We start from the raw sequence: 19,044 nt of genomic DNA on the forward strand, positions 1-19,044 counted from the left end.
GCTGGAGTTTTCTTCTCTGCTTTCGGTCTGGTGACCCAAGCATCCGGAACAAATAGTAAGCTGTGGAGCCGCACAGTGTGGCGGGTTATATGCTGCCGTTGAAAAAATAAAAATAAGAAAGCCTGCGTCTAAACACTGTTTTAGTCATTATTCTAGATTAATAAAGGATAAGGGATAGTTGTTTCGTTCAATGTAATATCTACACACAAACATGAGCACACATCATTTTTGTCAGCAACCATTTTTGACAACAAACTCACACTCATCACCGAATACACCCCTCATTGTACCCTTCCCCAGAATGCCTTGCATGTGGCGCTCTCGCTACCCTTCCCCACATCTTCTGGGGGTGCCCGAAAGATCCCTTTCCCCTAATTTCCTGTGATGAGCAGTGGGAGGAGGCGCTAGGGAGCTCAGATCTAGAGGTACAAACCTCCTTGGTCACCAGAGCTGCCGATGTCGCCGCCCGGCACAAGCCAGCGGCCACAACCGCCCCCTGAGCCACATAAAGCTCAATAAAATTGTTTTCTTCTTCTCACACTCATCTTATTTTAGTTTTTGCATTTTGGGGTATAAATGTTATTGCAAAAACGCCGGAATCGCAAGGGGAGAGGGGGTGGGGCAGATGCAACACTCAGAAAATTTCGGAGGGTGTTCTGATACCGAACCACCCCAACCGCTGGCTGCGCCCCTGGAGCCGCATATGTGATCGAGGAAGGCCATTATCACGTACTTGGCGGCCACTATCAAGGATCCGCGAAGCGACGCCGCCGGCCTTCGCGACAGCGTAGTAATGGGCGTATAGATACAAAGGAGTAACCGCACAATGTGATGATGATGATCGTTGGATGTTTATGGCGCAAGGCCAACTAGGGCAAAGAGCGCCAAAACAATAGTCGATGATAGCGGTGAAACCTTAAACACTCATAAAATCAGCAAAAACAAAAGTAAAATCACAACACGACAATGAGCATGGCTGGTGTATAGGGCCAGATTTCATGATGCGTGATAGGAAATGAGGTTTAAAAACTTGACGTCGGACAAATACTCAAACACACGTTTCACGGAAACAATGGCATCATCACCTAGGAAAAACGATGGATGTAGGGGAATATGTTGTCTGTAGAGTTCTCTGAAGTGTTTGTGTCGTGTAGTGTGAAGTGCCTTGCATGCGATTAGTATGTGCACTACGGATAGGGCCTCTCCGCACCTGCTGCACTGGGGTCTAGAAGATCCCGTCAGCAGATACGAGTGCGTCGCATGGGTGTGCCCTATCCGCAGCCTACCCAAGGCGACTTCTGTGTGTCTGTTGCGTGTGTCAGTGGTGTATGGTCCCAAGCGTGGTTTTATAGCGTGTAACTTGTTGTCTGTCTGTTCACTCCACTGTGTTTGCCATGTTCTACGCAAGTGTTGTCTTATGTGTGGCTTGAGGTCTGTATATGGTACGGTTGTTATGTCTACAGTGTTCCTGAGTGCAGCAGCAGCTGCCATCTCGTCTGCCAACTCATTTCCAGCGATCCCAGCGTGTCCTGGGACCCAGCAGAGGAGCAGCTGATGCTTCTGCGCATACACAGACATGATAGTGTTAAATACAAGATTAACTATGTGGTTTTTGGGGGGTGTATGCGATGACAGTGCGCGAACAACACTCAAGGAATCTGTGTAGATGATAGACTTTGGAATATGATTTTCAAGTATGTGTCGTACAATCAGTAAAATTCCATACGCTTCTGCTGAAAAAATGGTTGTGTGGACGCTCATGGTTCTGGCTGCACTGAAATCTGGACCATGAGCAGCGCAGGAGACCATGGTGGAGGTTTTAGACGCGTCACTGTAAAATTCAGCACGTGGGTATTTAAACTGCAGAGACAGACAGTGCTGCAGTATTGCAGCACGCGGTACCCGATTTTTGTCAAGCTTTATAAAAGAAAGGTCACAGGACACAGGGCGAACTTGCCAAGGCGGTAAAATGTTTAAAGAGGATGACCTGTACACGTCTAAAAAGGAAGCACTCAGATCCGAGGCTCGCTCTCTCGCTCGAAGTGAAAAAGGCGGAGTAACGGACGGGCGATTTACAAACAGCACAGATGTGGATGTATCGTTAAGGACAGGATAAAAAGGGTGGTTATTCTGAGATGAAATTTTAAAAGCATAAAGTAAGTCCATGTACGTTCGCTGGTTCTCAAGGCTCCACTTATTACATTCAACATATAGGCTCTCGACAGGGCTAGTGCGAAAAGCACCCGACGCAAGCCGTAGCCCCAAGTGTAGTACTGGGTCAAGCATTCGCAATGCTGTTTTACTCGCCGACCCATATACCACACTGCCGTAGTCTAAACGAGACCCAACCAAAGCAGTATAGAGCCGTAGTAGGAGTTCTTTGTCGGAACCATACAAATTGTGGGAGAGAACCTTCAGGATATTCATTGTTTTAAGACATTTATGTTTAAGTTTCTTGATGTGTGGAATGAATGTGAGTTTCTGGTCAAACACAACACCTAAAAACTTATGCTCCTTGTTCACAGGAAGCGACACGCCATTAAGTGTAATGTCTGGGTCTGGAAGGATCCCGCGCTTCCTAGAGAACACAACGCAGGAGCTTTTTGCAGGATTCAATTTAAAACCATTCTTGTCTGCCCAGCTGGCAAGTTTCTTGACGCCGAGCTGGACTTGACGTTCGCATATTGACATATTACAAGATTTAAACGATATCTGCACGTCATCTACGTACATAGAGTAAGAAATTGTAGGCGGCAGTGCCTTCCCAAGGGAGTTCATCTTTACTATGAAGAGAGTGCAGCTTAGAACTCCACCTTGCGGCACGCCATTTTCCTGCACGTGTACCTTTGACAGTGCAGAACCAACTCTGACGCGAAAGGTTCTCTCTGACAAATAACTAATAACGGTATTTAACATTTTACCAGAGACACCGAACGACTTAAGATCTGTAAGTATGCCATAACGCCATGCGGTGTCATAGGCCTTCTCTATGTCAAAAAACACCCTAAGACAGAATTGTTTGCGAATGAAGGCATCCTTAATGTATGACTCTAGTGCCACAAGTTGATCGTTTGTGGATCTCCCTGCCCTGAAGCCTGCCTGGCAGCTCTCGAGAAGACCGTTGTACTCCAAAAAGTACACAAGCCTCCGGTTTATCATCTTCTCGAGAAGCTTGCACAGGCAGCTGGTCAGGGCAATGGGTCGATAGCTAGCGGGAGAAGAAGGGTCCTTCCCTTCTTTCAAAAATGCTACAACTATGGCATCCCTCCAAGACTTTGGAATCTGCCCCGAAAGCCATATCTTATTGAAAAGGTGAAGAAGTGTTACAAGAGTGTCTGTGTGTAAGTTCTGTATCATTGTATATGTAATGTTGTCTGGGCCTGGAGCTGAGGGTTTACACGTGCTCAGAGCACCCCTCAGCTCATGAAGTGTGAACTCAGAGTTATAAGAAGTGGCTGACCTGTCATTGTCATGTAACGGCTTCTTTTCGGCCATTTGTTTGTGTTTCATGAAAGTGTTTGTATAGTGTGCTGAACTGGAAACGTGTTGGAAGTGTTGTGCGAGTGTGTCAGCCTGGTCTTCGAGTGTGTCCCCTGTAGTGCTGACCAGAGGCAGGCTGTGTGTTTGTTGTCCCTTGAGTTTGCGTATTCTCGTCCATACTTTCCGTGTGTCTGTGTAGGAGTTTATGGATGTTATGAAGGAACGCCAACTCCCTCGTTTTGCCTCACGACGCACACGTTTTCCTAACGCCTTGGCCCGTTTGAACAAAATGAGGTTTCCCGACGTGGGGTACCGACGAAGGACACCCCACGCCTTGTTCTGGGCCTCTCGCGCCCGCCTGCAGTCCTCATTCCACCACGGCCTCCGCTGGTTGCGCGGGGCACCAGAGGCGTGGGGAATGGACTTTTCGGCGGCGTCGAGGATGTGCGCCGTGAGCAGTTGGGTAGCTTCTTCAACGTGTAGGTGTCCTATGAATGTGTGGTGTAGTTTGGATGTCTCTGTAAATGTATTCCAGTTAGCTCTTGCTTCATTAAACCTTTTATGGGAAGATGGACTGCTTGGGCCTGTACCTATATAAGTTAATGAAGTGGGGAAATGGTCACTACCATATGGGTCCGTGCCCACACCCCACTCAAGACATGGAAAGAGAATTGCAGAGCCAATAGCCAGGTCAAGATGTGAGTATGTGTTGTGACCTATGTTATGGTATGTAGGCTGTTTATTGTTGAAAAGGCATGCTCCAGAGGATGTAAGAAACCTCTCTATCAGGCGACCTCGGGCATCCGTACGAGAAGAGCCCCAAAGAGAATTGTGAGCGTTAAGGTCGCCTGTTAGAATGTATGGTTCGGGCAGCTGGTCAACCAGCGCCTCGAAGTCAGAGCTCAAAAGTGTAACATCAGGAGGAATGTATATGGAGCATACCGTTATCAACCTATTAAATATTATTAAGCGTATTGCTACAGCCTCCAGGATAGTGTTTAAAGTGACAGGATGGCATGCTAAGGATTTCCGGACGATTATGGCCACGCCGCCAGAAGAGTGTGTGCAGCCATCCCTGTCTTTCCTGTATACTAGGTAACTATTCAAGAAATTTGTGTGTTTGGAATTCAGATGTGTTTCCTGGACACACATTAAACTTGGCTGATTGGCATGCAGAATCTCATACACGTCGTCAAGATTATTTAGAAGGCCTCTGCAGTTCCATTGAACGATATTTTCTCTTCCCATTATGATGTATTAGAGCTACTGGAGTGTGACTGTTTATGTAGGGTCTTTCGGGGCTTGGACTCTTGGACGGGTTTTCTTTACCTCATCTGGAGGTTTAGATGGAGGGACCCGCTCCTTCCGCTGCGAAGCAGACAGGAAGGGTCCCACATCCAAGTCATCATCTGATTTGGAAGGGGTACCCGGCGTACCGGACCCCCCGGACCTGGCACCCTTTGCGGTGCCCTTCGTTTTGGCCGCGACCGCCGAGGGCGTCAGGAGCGCCCCGGGTGGCACAGGCGGTGCGGCGGAGGTGGGAACCGCTGCGGTTTCCTCCAGGTCCATCTCCTCCGGGCCCTCGCATGTGCTTTGGGCCGGTGGAGAGGAGGAAACAGAGGGCGCAGCAGCATCCCCAACGGACGTGGATGCCACCACAGCCGCTGCTGGCCCAGATAGCGCTGTGGAGGCAGGTTGGGCTGCAAGAGGCAACCCATGGGGGGGCGGTGGCGGGACCAAGTCCGACTCGCGGCACTGGGTCCCCGCCGAAACAAGACGCCGCTCCGCCCCCCGGCGAGCTGCGTCGGCGTACCTCCCCAGAGGGAAAGAGGCGAACCTCTTCCGCGCCTCTGGGAAGGTGATGTTTTCGTTGACTTTCAAGGCAATTATCTGTTTTTCCTGTTTGAACTTTTCACAGCTCCTAGAATAGGCAGCGTGTGGTCCCTGACAGTTCGCGCAGGTGAAGTTCTCGGATTTACAATTGTCTGTTAGATGATCATGAGCTGCACATTTTGCGCACGTCAATTTACCACGACAAGAGGTTGTGCCGTGCCCAAACCGCTGACACTTGAAACAGCGGCGCGGGTTCGGCACGTAGGGTCGGATTGAACATCTAAAGAAACCTGCGTTGACCGACTCAGGAAGGTTAGAGCGGTCAAGTGTCAAGATTATGTGCTTGGTTGGAATTATTTCATCATTTCGACGTATGGTGATTCGCCTCACCGCTGTCACACCCTGATCTCGGAGGCCCTCGAGCAGATCTGCTTCAGTCTCATTCATTAGATCCCGATCAGAGATCACGCCCTGGCAGCTATTGAGGCTGCGATGGGGCGTGATCTTGATGTCAACATCTACCATGCGCGTTTGCTTGAGGAGGTTGGAGGATTGTTGCTTGTTCTCTACTTCTATCAAAACTTCTCCCGTTGTGAGTTTCTTAGCCTTGTACGACTTTCCGATAAGGCTTTCAAGAAACTTGGATATTAGAAACACTGACTGGGAAGTGATGGGCTTTGCCTTGTCAACAGATTCCATGATCAAAAACCGCGAGAAATTATCAGGCTTTGGGGAAGAGATCGATTGCAAAGGAGGAAAAGAAACTTCGGTGCGGCCCCTTTTCGGGGGCCGATCACGTCTGGGGGGGTTTTTGAAGATGCCATATGATACATTGGAAAGCAGGGAGACGGGGGTACTTTCTCCTTTGACCTTACCCTGGTAGTCAAAGAGGACCCGGAGCTCCCTGCCTGGTAGACAGGCAGGGAGCCCATCGGCCGGAGCTTGACCAAGGCTCCGACGGCCACCGTTAGAGGTTTCTACCCTTCACCTTAAAAACACATCACCACGGTAGGACACAGCTTATGTTGGGGGGCTCGGGGTCCGCGGTATCGCCAGTACCGTCACCAAGATTACTCAAGGTGCCCCGTGCGGGGAACCGCACAATGTGGAAGGGTAATGCCCGCATTGCCCTTTATTACGCCTCACTTTTTCCAGCTTGTTTGAACCAATCTACACTCGCTCTTAGTTCACTCTATCGTGTGACACGGGGAAGGGGGGGGGGATGTCACGTACTGCATGTAGGTTTGGTATAGTTAGTCAAAGCCCAAAAACAAACAACAAAAGGCTTTTTGCACGTACGTTGTCATCGTCAGGCTCCTTCATGGCGTTCTGGTCGTTGGACGGGCTCGGCTCGCTGCTCCCGGCACGTATTTCCTTGCGCACCTTGTAGGCTCGGAAGGTGGCCTGGATCTTGGTGGCCGCCTCGGCTGCCGCGCGCTCGTCTTCCTCGTCCACCGCCTTCCCCGCACTCCTCTCGAGACCTGCAGCGCCGCCGCGCCATCCGCAGGTCAAGGGGACCGTAAACGGTGCAAAACGGCAAGTTCCTCGCAGAAAAATTAAAGTTCCCCCATCTTTAGGTTTGGGCCAACCTTTCGAGGGTGCACAGCGCCTACGAGAATGGCACTGAAGGCGACTGTTACCGAATAGTGGTTTGCTTGCGCACTATGATGCGCTGGGTTGGGACATGTGGGGCAGAAGGGCGGTGGTGCGAAGAAGAGCTCGGCCCGCTGTGCAGCTAATCGTGCAGACTCTGGCGAGCCAGTGGCCATTCGCAGTCAGTACAACAGGTACAGTGGCACAATGTGTGCTGCCGCTGGTGTCATCTTTCAAGTGTTGGGCTCGAATTCTAGTCGGGAAACTTGAACAGCGAAAACAAACAAGACGGATGGGGACTGAGGGCTCAAGATGGCCTGGAACACACAGCCGTGCCCTCAGTCACACTCACAGGCATTTAGTTGTGTACCTAAGCCAACTCACGTTGGGGATAATGGGGACAGCTCTTACGATACCTTCCGTTTGTGAAGAACCTGGACCTCTGTCAAATTCATCATGTAAATCACAAACAAATGTAACACAAGAAGTAGACAACTGCTTGTGTTGCGTCTGTTAGCGCTTTAAATGATAAATCCGCCCCAGCTTTCCGGTCTACTGTTTCAAGTGACGGTAATCACTGGCGCGCTTACCCCCGAGAAGCGTGCTTTCCCGCGGTAACACTAATAATGTGGGAAAGCGAGCCCACAAAAGAGTGAGCACCCTGCAAAGTTACCAGTGCAGTCCATGCTCATTTTGTGGTGCACGTGCACATGAGGAATGAAATAGACCACAAGCTTCTGTGTGTGGCCGCGTTGGAAACAACTTTCAACGATTCGCATGATCAGCAACTTTTGTGTGGGAAGCTCGAATGTAACTGCAGTTATGAAATTTGAAGCTAAGAGCCGCGAAGTGAAACAGGACGAATAGGAACTGAGGACTTTTTTAGATAGGGCCACTAAATTAGCTAAGCCTTTTTATTTAGTGACACTAGTTTGGGACACACACCCGCGCCCTCGCTGTCACCCTCTCTGATCCCTACAAGCATTGCATTGTGTTCCTCACCTAACTTCCTCGAGTTGGGGCAAATGAGGCCAAGGGGGCCCTTGTTAGGGCCTACCCTCGTGAGGTTGTTTGCCTGTACCTACGACAGCTACGCTGTACAGTATTTGCACGTAGAGCGGATAGCATCCCGCGCTGTCACTCTCTAGGAGGAACAGCGTTCAAGTACGGCGCCTTGTTCCGCTGGATAGGTGTACACATGATGAGTAGCGCTCCTCTAGGGGGGCCGTACCGTTCTCACCACTACGAGGAGCAGGATCATCCTCAGGATAAGATTTATCGAGGTTGTTGTGAAGCACGCAAGGCGAATTCACAACTCAGTACCGGGAACAACGCCGTTTTGGTCAAGACCAGAAAGAGTGGTCTGCAAAGGATAAGTAAAGGGCTCGACGGCGGCGATGCATTTCACAAATCGGCCAGATGCATAAACGTAAATATTTTACCTCGCACGTATTTGTAGATATTGGGCGACCAGTTTCCTTTGCTATGCGACTGGTCGTGTCCTTTTTGTGCACAGAGTTTTGTCCTCTAAAAGTCGCTGGTCACTCTCTCATCTGTTTGCGCTCCTCCTGGCTTGTTTGATTGGCGCCCGGAAGCTCCCCCTACCATGCAATTGACGGTTTTGGCAACAAAAGGATGCCTGTTTATATTTCAGCACTTGTAAATGGAAGAAAAACACTTCTACACGCTGTCCTACACCTCTGGTTGAAAGATTGCCACCTTTACGCGTCTGAGATGTCGTGTCGTAGTTATCACGCGCGTTGCAAGAGCTATTATGATAATCAAGGGCGTTATAGCTCACTAAAAACTTAAAGGTACCCTGCAACACAAAAGGTACCCTGCAGGTACCTTTTGTGCTGCAACACAAAAGGTACCCTTAAAGGTGCCCTGCAACATCTTCAACTTTTTTCGAAATATTAATTGCTTGCAAAACTTAGTCAATAAACACATCCCGTACTTAGGTTAGGGGGTCGCAAAGTACCTGAGCCAAAAATTACTGCTCTATGCCGATCAGATAACATAGAAACTTGCTCAAAAGTTGTTTCTCTCTTTCCAGGTCTTGGCGTTCCTCGACCGCTGGAATTTCGTCATTACAGCGGTGCAGCGGCTGTTGGTCGGTTTTCTTTCAGTTGCAACAATGAACTCAATCGATATCCGCTTAAAAAAAGTTACAAAATCAAAGCAGAAACGGAAGTAGTATCTACTGCGACGAGCAAATCACGCATTGCCGCTCCGTGCTGGTGATAACTACAGCGTTCTCAGCGCTTCCAGACGGGAAGGAAAGAGTGAAAGCATTTATCGGGAGTGTGGCTGAGTCCCTTTAAAGCAAAACAATATTTTTTTAAATCTTTTTTAGAAAAGTAACTTCACTGCACGGTGCTGTGGCTTTAATGTTGCGTTTTGAAATTACTTTCCGTTGACGTAACGAACAAAAGAATGGGCACAGGAGCTTACCGTGGCTTACGCACGGGCACGATTGCAGCTATGCGCCAATTTTCCGCAGTAAACGGTTACGTTGAAAAGACGCGTGCCAAGCAAACCCCTGACGTTCCAACAACATCCACTTTAGATATAAACATTTATGTCCTCAGGCAACATCCCCTAGACGTCTCTTATAATCCCTTTTAGAGTAAATAAAGAAATTGTGAGTGTTTTATATACGCTAATTTGACTGTATAAGTATGCACGATGGAGATCTACTTCAGCGCCCTACTATGGATGTCCTATCTACCTCGATGTTGAACACGATTACTTCGTTAATCGTCAACATGCAATGGATGTACCGGCGATGTTGCACTAGGTGAGGCGATTTTCCTCACACATTCTGAAATTCATGGTAAAATTCATGATGCATAGACAGATGTGATGCGTGATGTTTATTCGCACATTTATTAATAACTCAAATATTGCTAGGCAGCAGGGTGAGTGGTGATTTCTAGCTTGTACAATGGCAACTACTGCACGGATGCGGGTGGTGGCGGTTACTCGTTTCAAGCTCTGCAATAACCTTTCGGGAATTTCCGCTCCCGGTAACGCTATTTTGGTGCTCTCGAAAAACACCTGATACATAGCGAAATGCTGTAACGTAATTTGAAAGATTCTTTTATCCATCTGATCTTATTGGTAACAGATAACAACAAGAGGTGCCACTATAATGACGTTTGCTCAGCGTGACGTTAAAATGAGCACCGCCAGCTACCTGCATGTCTCCGTAGTATAGCGGCGTAACGAGCAGCCGCAAAGAGTCACTTACAGCGTTCTCTCAGAGCGAGCTAGCCGCGGGAATGTTTAAAAAAGGGGGAATCTGGTTTTTTGTGCTTTAAGATCGCCGGCCTGTAACACCTCGAAAAAATTTCTGTTGGACTGCGGAGATCGCCCTTTGCAAGCTTGAGCATACCATGTGCACACTGAAAGAGGAAGCTCACTTGGAAGTCGCGAGCAGTCAAGAAAAATCATCCCGTAGCTAGCCAGGGTCACCACGGTTATGAAGAGAGCGCCGGTGCTGAATTTTGCTCAACCCGCCTGGTACGATAAAGCGCCTTCGTTCTAAATTCAATGTAGTAGCCAGCAGAAGCCAGAACGTAGTCTCAGGTACGCGTTTGTATGAACGGAAATTTCAAACATATCCAACAAATAATGATTGAAATCTCCAGGTTCTTAAGATCTTGGATGAGAAGGGCTAGTAGTTTCCTAGAAATAAATGCATGAAAAGGGAAGAGGGTAAATACCCTTCTTTTTTTACTATGCTGCGATCGTTTTCGTGGGAATACCCGGCTGCGAGTGCCCGTTGGGAAGAAGTACCGAACCACGGCCGCTGGATGAGAGCGCACGCAAGTGCGCCTTTCATCCAGCGGCCGTGGCCGAACATTGAGGAAAAGTGTGCCTTGTTCACGAACTGCTCCTTGAACATGAATACCGTTGGCGTAGAGCCGAAGCGACGTGCAAAAGCGGGCACAGGGTAGCAGTACGGACATCATGGGACTCTCCTATAATCCGCCGCATTTTTTAACAGCGAAACTGGTTAGCAGTTCGTGATTTTGCGTGTCCGCAGTTAAAAATACCAAGAAAATGCCGACCGACATGAGCACGCGCACGTGAGCGCGTGCCTCACGGCGACCGCCAAGCGTCCCCGGCACACTTTTACCAAGCCAAGCATATCCACTTAGGGAGATTGGCCAAGATTGCAGTGACGGAAGGCAGTTAAAAAAAAAAAAAACAAGAAAACGCCGCGCTCTCGTCTGTTGTGCGCGCCTCGCGCGACCGCCCAGCGTCCCCGGCGAACGTTTGTCAAGCCAAGCATACCCATTTAGGAAGATTGGTCAAAATTGGAAAAAAAAAACTACACCGTTCGCCGTAATCGTGGCAACGCTTGCTCGGAACAAGAAAAAGACGTCATAGCGTAACCCCTCCAAAGTAATGTCCAATGATTATTACTTACAAAAAAAGGAAGCTCACACTGAAAGATGATATTCACATAAAAGTGTAGCGGGCGATTTCTTCTCTTGGCAACACTGAAAGCCGCCATGACAGTGTCCATCGTGTCTGCGCATGCGTTCGCATCTCGCAGAGAAAAAAAAAAGCAGGCCCCGGCGTCCGTCGTCTGCGCCGTTACCAACCGATTCTCGGCTATGGCCTCAATCGACAGATAGACATACGAAGCGAGTGCTGTACCTCTGAGCCATCGCCGCGGTTCGAGCCAAGTTCGTACCCCACTGAAAGAACGAGAAAAACCTGACACCAAAAGCAACAAGGAAAATAGAAAAAAAAAAACGCAAACACTATAGAAAGAACACACAAAAAACACAGCAGCAAGGGCACAAAAATGGGCCAGGATAGGGCAGCACGCCGTTTGCTGCTACCCGAAAATATCTCAGGTCCGTCAGGTTCTCTTTGCCCGGAGCACAAGTGCCGCAAGAAATAATGCCGAGTCTATCGGCACAGGTAGACAGAGGAAAATATGGAAGAGAGAAGAAAAAAACACCCCAAACACAAAATGAACTGAGAGACATGAATGGAGAGATGTATGGACCATGGGATGCGAAAGAAAAAAGGGTAACCCTTTCTCTGTGCGCGCCGATGTACCCTACCCCGTAAATTGCGTGGGTAATTTGGGTTTATGCATATGTGTATATGATTATGTGTGTGTGCGCACGCGTGTGTGGGGCTACACTGCAATCCGCAATTCACTGCACTCCGCTACTAGTGCCCATACTTCATTCTTTGTTTTGTCTGTCGTATTGCACTTTTATAGTGCACCACCCAAGAAAGCCTAGTGCTGTCGGTGGGAACTTCCAAATAAATAAATATCTTGTTACGACACTATTGTTTTCGCGGTGATTGCGGTGAAGGTAGGTGACAAACACTCGCAGTCTTCTGTAGATGCCTCCAGTGCCGACCGAGAGCCGTGTAGACTTACTGCAACCTTTTCGCAGCGAGCCAGGCAGAAACTGCAGCGCCTTTTCCATTTCCGGGCGCGCACCATCTCGAGAGCACCTCATGTGTGCACGCTCCCCGTCGCCAGTGTATACTCGCTTCTTCGCGTTCTTCGGCGGCGGTTGCGGCAATCTTTACAAAAGCGGCGCACTTCAACGACTCTGTCACTTTCGCTACTGCATTTCCCGATAGCATTTTGTCCCGTGCTAATTTTTTTCTTTCCTATCGCTTTGCGGGAAAGTGTGCGTCCACCGTTTTGGGATTCAATTTCGGCAGCGTGTCTCGATATTTGAAGAAGCTACGTTAGATGAATCGCGGTGCCGTAAAGACGACGTGCTTGAAAGGTTTCAACTGGTAGTGCCTGCGAATATTGCGACATAAACTGCATTATGCCTCCTGCTTCTAAGAAAGGCAGCTGTTAGAACAAAAAAAAAAAAGAGTCAGTAATACAGCGTCATTCCACGATGTCGGGATGGGCTGAATAGTGTCGCAATCAGCTGCATCGAGGAAACCTGGCGTTGCACATGAATCGATCGCTACGACTCTTTTTTGCTCCCCCCTCCGCCTTTTTTTCTGGTGCTGTTTAAAAGGCGTGGAGAGGGGCTGCTTATCAGGCTTCGTCCCGGAGAACTCGCACGGCGGACTTTTATCCGTTGTCAAATTGGGGGTTTGCACGCTGAAGGGCAATAAGGTTCTGCGCAATCGGGATCTCTGCCTTCGCCCTGGCGCAGTAAGGGCGCCCGCGTGGCGGAGGAAATTTAAGCCGCGGCTGAAATTTCGAAACAGATGCCGCCGAGCTTGAGCCCAGTTTGGGGGTGGTGGTTGGCTTTGAGGTACTGGTTTATATCGACGTAGGGTCTCGGAGCTGTTGAGGCGCAGTATGTGCGCCTCAGGGGAGCCTGACGTGGGCGCTGAAGCGTGCCACAGAGTTAGCTTATCGGATAGCAACTCGCGTTGTTGGTCTACTTGGTGGTCCATGACTTGTTTAAAAGTGTAGACTGCCGGTACGCGCGGGCCCATCGCGAATTCCACCCTGGCAAAGCGTGTTGTGTGGACGAGGTGGGTGTAAGAGGTTTATAGCTGTTGCAGGGCGACGCAATCAGAAGAGGTCGGTGAAAGGTGGTTGGCTGTTCGCGACAGCCGTCAAGAATATCTGTAACGGGGCTGTCAATGATGATAGTGACGACGACGATGACGACAACGACGACGACGAGGACGATGATGATAAAATAAAGTGGCTAGCTGGTTCTACGTGAATAAATTCTTAGTTGATAGCTCCCGATCTGGGCTACTAGCTTATTCCCTTGTTTATTGCGCTGCACTTACGCAGTAAATGACTGAATAAAGAATGAATGAACGAATAAACGAACGAATGAATGAATGAATGATGATGATGATGATCATGATGATGTGCAACGGGTCGTGAGAGCAGAGAACGTAATTAAAAATAAATAAAACCGACGCTGTAAAACAAAAAACGGCAAGCCATTAATCGACGCCAAAAAAATCTGCCAGAAGTTCGCCAAAATACCTTTCGCACCTAGAGCTCTCCGCTTGCAGCATCAATCTCAGTTAACACGAAAGGCGACTCGAAATCGGTAATTCGATCAGCGAGCCTCATTACCGCTCTCCACTCAGGCCAGAGCAGACAGCCTGGTTTATTTCGCCAGCAAGAAATGTTTACTGGGTGCGAAGGAAGCGCATCGCTCTCTCCCCCGGCTTCGCCGGTGAAAATGGGCCCGGTCAGTGAGTACAGCGTGAGCGGGCGCCACTGCTTGACGACGGACATAAATCGCGAGCAGGTCCCATCCCTCGCAGTGGTGGCCCTTTGTGCGTGGCGAGTGCGGCCGCAATCTACGTGCGGACACTTTCAATCCCGCTTAGATCGATCGCTCTCCTTGGCCGCTCTGACCCAGATACGGGCTAGCTAACCTTGCGAGCGATTTTCCACTTGCCCGCACCGTGGGGGGGAAACCGGGTTGAAACAAAAAAGGGGGCAGTGAGCGCTCTCGATGAACTGGGCGTGGGCTCGTTTCCGCTGCCTCCTTTTTTGCCTGTAATTGAAGCTTATCCGGCCGTCAAAATTTGATTATCGACGTTTCTGGCGCATCGGCTGTGGTCAAACAGAACGTGCCTTCCGAGTTAAGGTTGTTCGTTACTGCGTTATTCATTGAAAATTCAACATTTCCCTGTTTAACTTGTCGAAGCTACACGCGAGCTATGAGGTACTTCTTAACGAAGGACTGCGGCTTGATTTAGACCACCTGGGGATCGTTAATGTGTGCCGAAATTGAATTTCAATGCGAGATCAATATGTGTGGTCCGGTGAGCGAAAGACCGGCGCCGGGGTTGTCCAATTTTTATTGGCTGCGAAAGCGCGTGTGTGTCGGTCTTACTTTCCCACGGCTGCGAGGCGCCATGTGACCGCATATCGACGGCGTAATCGTTGCTTAGGGGCCAGCCGAACTGCTGGCGGCTCAGCGGGAAGGGGACGCATTCAGGCGCTGGCCTCACTCAGCGGCGCCACAGTCACCGCGCTCACTGTCGGCGCCGTGACGGTTATTCTCTGGGGTGGCGCCCACAATACCGACATGCTCGTTGTGCGCCACGTCATCCCCGGAATGTTTAATGGGACATTGATGCTTTCGCATTCACTAACCGTGAGAACTGCTCAGATCTCCTGAGCTTTTCATGCATGGTTCGGCAGTGGTGCTGGGTACTGTAGCTACGAGCGCTGCCCTAGTAAATAAAAAGTGGCCTTTAGGTCGGCGTGTTGATTGACTGACAGCGCTAGGTGTTCAGCAGGCGCGTTTTGTACAAATTAGCAGGATTACGACTACATCTTATTGGGACTTAGGAATAATGCTGAATATGCTGTGTAAAAATGTTGCTGCAGCATTGCGAAGCAGGTAAATGGAAAGCGACAGTCTGCTGGGGAAGGGGGGGTCTGCAACATCCCATAGACGCCGTGACAACGTCGCTTGCAATGTGTACGGATGCACGTGACATTCCACCCACCGAAACTTGCGTTACTGCGCGCCTATAGAATTACTACTCGCTGTTATTGCAGTATGCAGCCGAAAAATTATAGGCGTTTAGATCGCGCGCAATCCAATATTATTAGCATGTTTCACGCCCCAAGTGCTCTGGATTCCAGAAGCAGCAGCAGCTACGGGTGTCCCACGGCGCATGCGTCGATGCCGAGCTTAGGGTAAGTGGATATTTTAGTGGGAGCCCTTATAGTTGAAGTTTTTGCAGATAGAAAGTTAACATCCACTGAAATGCCAATCGGTGATCAAGGAAGGCTCTTAGTAATAGTTGATTGATTGATTGTAGGGTTTAACGCGCCGACGCAACGCAGGCGATGAGGCGCGCCGTAGTGGAGGGCTCCGGATTAATTTTGACCACCTGGGGATCTTTAACGTGCGCTGAAATCTCGAACACGCGGGCGTTTTTGCTTTTCGCCTCCATCAGAAAAGCGGCCGCCGCGGCCGGGAATCGAACCCGCGACCTCGTGCTCAGCAGCGCAACGCCTTAGCCACTGAGCCACCGCGGCGGGTTCTTAGTAATAGTGGGGCTCATCTTGGTGAGTAGTATTCAACACCGTGTTCAGACGAAATGAAACGTCCAGGGTATTTTGCTTGATTTTTGTTTAGTCACAAGTGCTTGGTGTTTTACTCCGTAGCTACATCTGTGAAATGGCGTGCGTCGCAATAGAGAGATTAATTTAGAGCCTCTGAGTATCTTTAACATACTGACTAAGGCAGTGCCATTCTGGTTTTCTCAAACTAGGTATCCCGGTTCGCGCTTATCTTTTAGTACAGTCAGCTCTCTGGGCTTTGTTATCTGCGCCTTTCTTCCTTACTCGATTTTAAAGAAAAATATGTAAAGAAATTTTGAAGTAAAAAAATTTAAATTAAAAGAAAATTTTAAAAATATTTTTCAGCACCCGGGTGGTGGCTGTTCAAGTTTTAAATGTGGCGCCAACGAACTGTACACAGCGTCACGTGACGAGCGCGTCTCTCGTTCAGAGTAGTTAAAAACACCGAAATGTGCTGCGCCCAGTGGCTTCAGCAAGATAAGAGCGGCCGTCAGTTAAACTAACCCAACGTATATTCCTGATTAACAAATCTGCACTCACCTTATGCACTAATATTTTGTCTCAAATGTGCCCGAAAATTCCTCCGCGTTGAAATATCTTGAGATGTAAAAATTGTCTCACCTTAATAGCAGCCCAACAATTTGTTGGGCTTACAAATGCCTCTTTTTCACAGTTGCTGTTGTTATAGTTGTTGTTTCCTTTTTTTGCGACCGTGCGGTTTCAACAATCTGAAATCGGTTGCAAGACAGGGACGCCAAAAAATCTGCACCGAAAAACCTTTGCGGGGTTCGCCAAGACGTGCTTCGCGTATAAAAGTGTGAAGTAAAAAGGCCAAGAAGGGCGCGACCACCACTGGCTGGCAAGCTAATGTGTTCGCCCCATTTCCAGGTCGAACTCGCCGGGCTCGATGCAATATTGAACAAGGGCCCTGCTGCTCCTTTCTTCTTTAGTTGCAAACCAGCTTCGTGCGTTCATCCGCTGGGTGAGGAACAGAAACAAACAAAGCTGCCGGGAAGGACGGAACTATTAAAGAGCTCTTCTTGGGAGGAGCCGATCTACACGTGTGTACGCGATAAGTGGGGGAGCATGAGAGGGTGACGTGAGAGGGTCGAAGGCAGACCGCCAGCCGCTGTACATCTACTGAGCCACACAGTCTAATGGGTTAGGGAAGGCCGCCTGAAAAATCCTACAGAAAAGGCAGACTGTGGTTATTCAGGGTTCTCTTGCCTTACAGCCTTTGCCTCTTCCCGCATAAATGATCATAAATAACTATAAACTATCATGCATCCACCAACGCTGTAATGATTTTCATTCAATTTAACCTATTTCGCTTACCTAAGCCACAGCGTGAGTGTTCGTGCTGTGGAGCATGCTTTAAGGAAAGCGTCTGATGATGATGGTGGTGATGATGGGGGATGAGGATGATGATAAAAATGAGTGATACGCTTATTAACTCTCCCCCGGGAACACGAGGCTGGTCTTTATCTGCTCGCCTTGCTCCAGCAGACCGCAACACAGCGTTTCTCGCAATCCCCTTGTACAACACCATGCGAACTGTGCTTTGCGTTCGGTCTCTGTGGTCCCATTTGCTCGTCTTAGTAGCGAGATTGGCTGCTTGTAGCTCCTTTTGTTAACCAGTATCGGCATTTCGTCCCCATACATGATTACCATTCCATACTGTTTCGCCCCCTACCTGTGCCTGCACTCGCGCCGCACTTCATTTGACAGCGCGTACAAGCGGTGACTGGACGCGTAGAGGAGCCGGACGACAGACGTGTCGAGCGGAGGCAGCGTTGCGACCACAGCGCCACCGCGCGGCTCGACAGACCCTCTTGTCCTTCTGTCCTTCTGCGTTGTGAGTCGCTCTGTACCCGCGGACCGACATGCCCCATTTGTTGGTCACGCAACAAGAATAATTAACAGCCAGTGCCGTACAGCATAGAGTTTATTATTGTATGAAAGTCTATGCCGTATCATACCAGCCTCCCTTGTAACTTTAATTTGCTACCTTCACAGCAAGCACGCTTGTTTTGCGGTGAAGCACCCTGCAAAGGCACACTCCGATTATGGGAATGAGATATGCACAGACTACATGAACAACGACATTTTTCGTGTAACAGCGCCAACGGTGTGAAATTGAGAGAACCGAAGAGGCAAAGAAGTCAGTAAGGCACACTGACTGCATTTCCAGCTACTTGCCTCCCCGTTTATAAACTCGTGCCCATTTCTTCACTTTCTCCTGTCCAGGTTTCCACAACTAATTAATTTTTCTGGGAAAAAATCGCTTTATTAAATGCCGGATTGCCGAACGCCCTTTCATCGTACTGCTCAGGGTCATTTTATCGAATGATTGTTCAATCGTTTTTCCCCCCACATTTTTACCGGCGACACACACACAGTGACAACGGCATTCTCAGAGAAAAAGCTCGCTCTACAAAAGTGTCCCAACAATAACCTGCCGACAGCTGTCGCCACAAAAGGCCACAACAAAAGAAAAAAAAAGTAGTGATTTCTAATTCCACAGTTGCACCCAATGGCGCCCTGGCCGACTGACTCAGCATAGGCCCACCGCTATTTCGACGTCACTCAGTTTTCCGCTCGGAGGCCCCAGCCACGTCTTGCTCAGTGGAGCACGCTCAGCGTTTTCGGGAGACAACTATTAAACGACAGGAGCAACGTGAAAAGGGCGAAAAGAATGGACCGAGAAATGATGCGCGGACAACTTCCGGCGATTGCTGTGGGAAAGAAAACCGGAAGACTCCGTCGAGCTATTTTTACACCCGTCTCTGTAGCGATAGATCGCCTGTCCAGCGGCCGTGAAGCAACCCGACAATGACTCCTGGGCGCCTCTTTCAGGCACGTACGCGTCAAGACGACCAGTCTGCTATCACCGGGCATAAATATTCTGTCTACGCGCTGACGTCTCGCCTCCGTGTGTTGGATTCATGGCACGTTCGTGGCGCTCTGGTTTCGTAAAGGGATTCCGCGGCTCTTCGACCCAAGTTGAATGCGTCTCCACGTGTGAAATGCTTGATTGTTTTCTCTCTCTCTTTCTCTCTCTCTCTTGCCTGCCGCCCGCCCGAACCTTGCACCCCATTGTGTGC

General features: G+C 49.3%; 1 protein-coding gene across 2 annotated transcripts in view; it reads right to left on the reverse strand.

Moving 5' to 3' along the window:
• The window catches only part of Igl (IQ calmodulin-binding domain containing protein igloo), a 142,692-nt gene that overhangs the window by 14,180 nt on the left and 109,468 nt on the right, over positions 1-19,044 (reverse strand). For both annotated transcript variants that reach the window (XM_077706004.1, XM_077706005.1), the window contains one exon: positions 6,613-6,794. In XM_077706004.1, coding sequence (XP_077562130.1) covers positions 6,613-6,794 — 182 coding nt within the window. The remainder of the gene's footprint in view (positions 1-6,612; positions 6,795-19,044) is intronic.

The sequence above is a fragment of the Haemaphysalis longicornis genome, unplaced genomic scaffold (genome assembly GCF_048455015.1).
Source record: "Haemaphysalis longicornis isolate Haplotype H1 unplaced genomic scaffold, Haemaphysalis longicornis Haplotype H1 scaffold_4, whole genome shotgun sequence".
In the NCBI taxonomy this organism is placed as follows: domain Eukaryota; kingdom Metazoa; phylum Arthropoda; class Arachnida; order Ixodida; family Ixodidae; genus Haemaphysalis; species Haemaphysalis longicornis.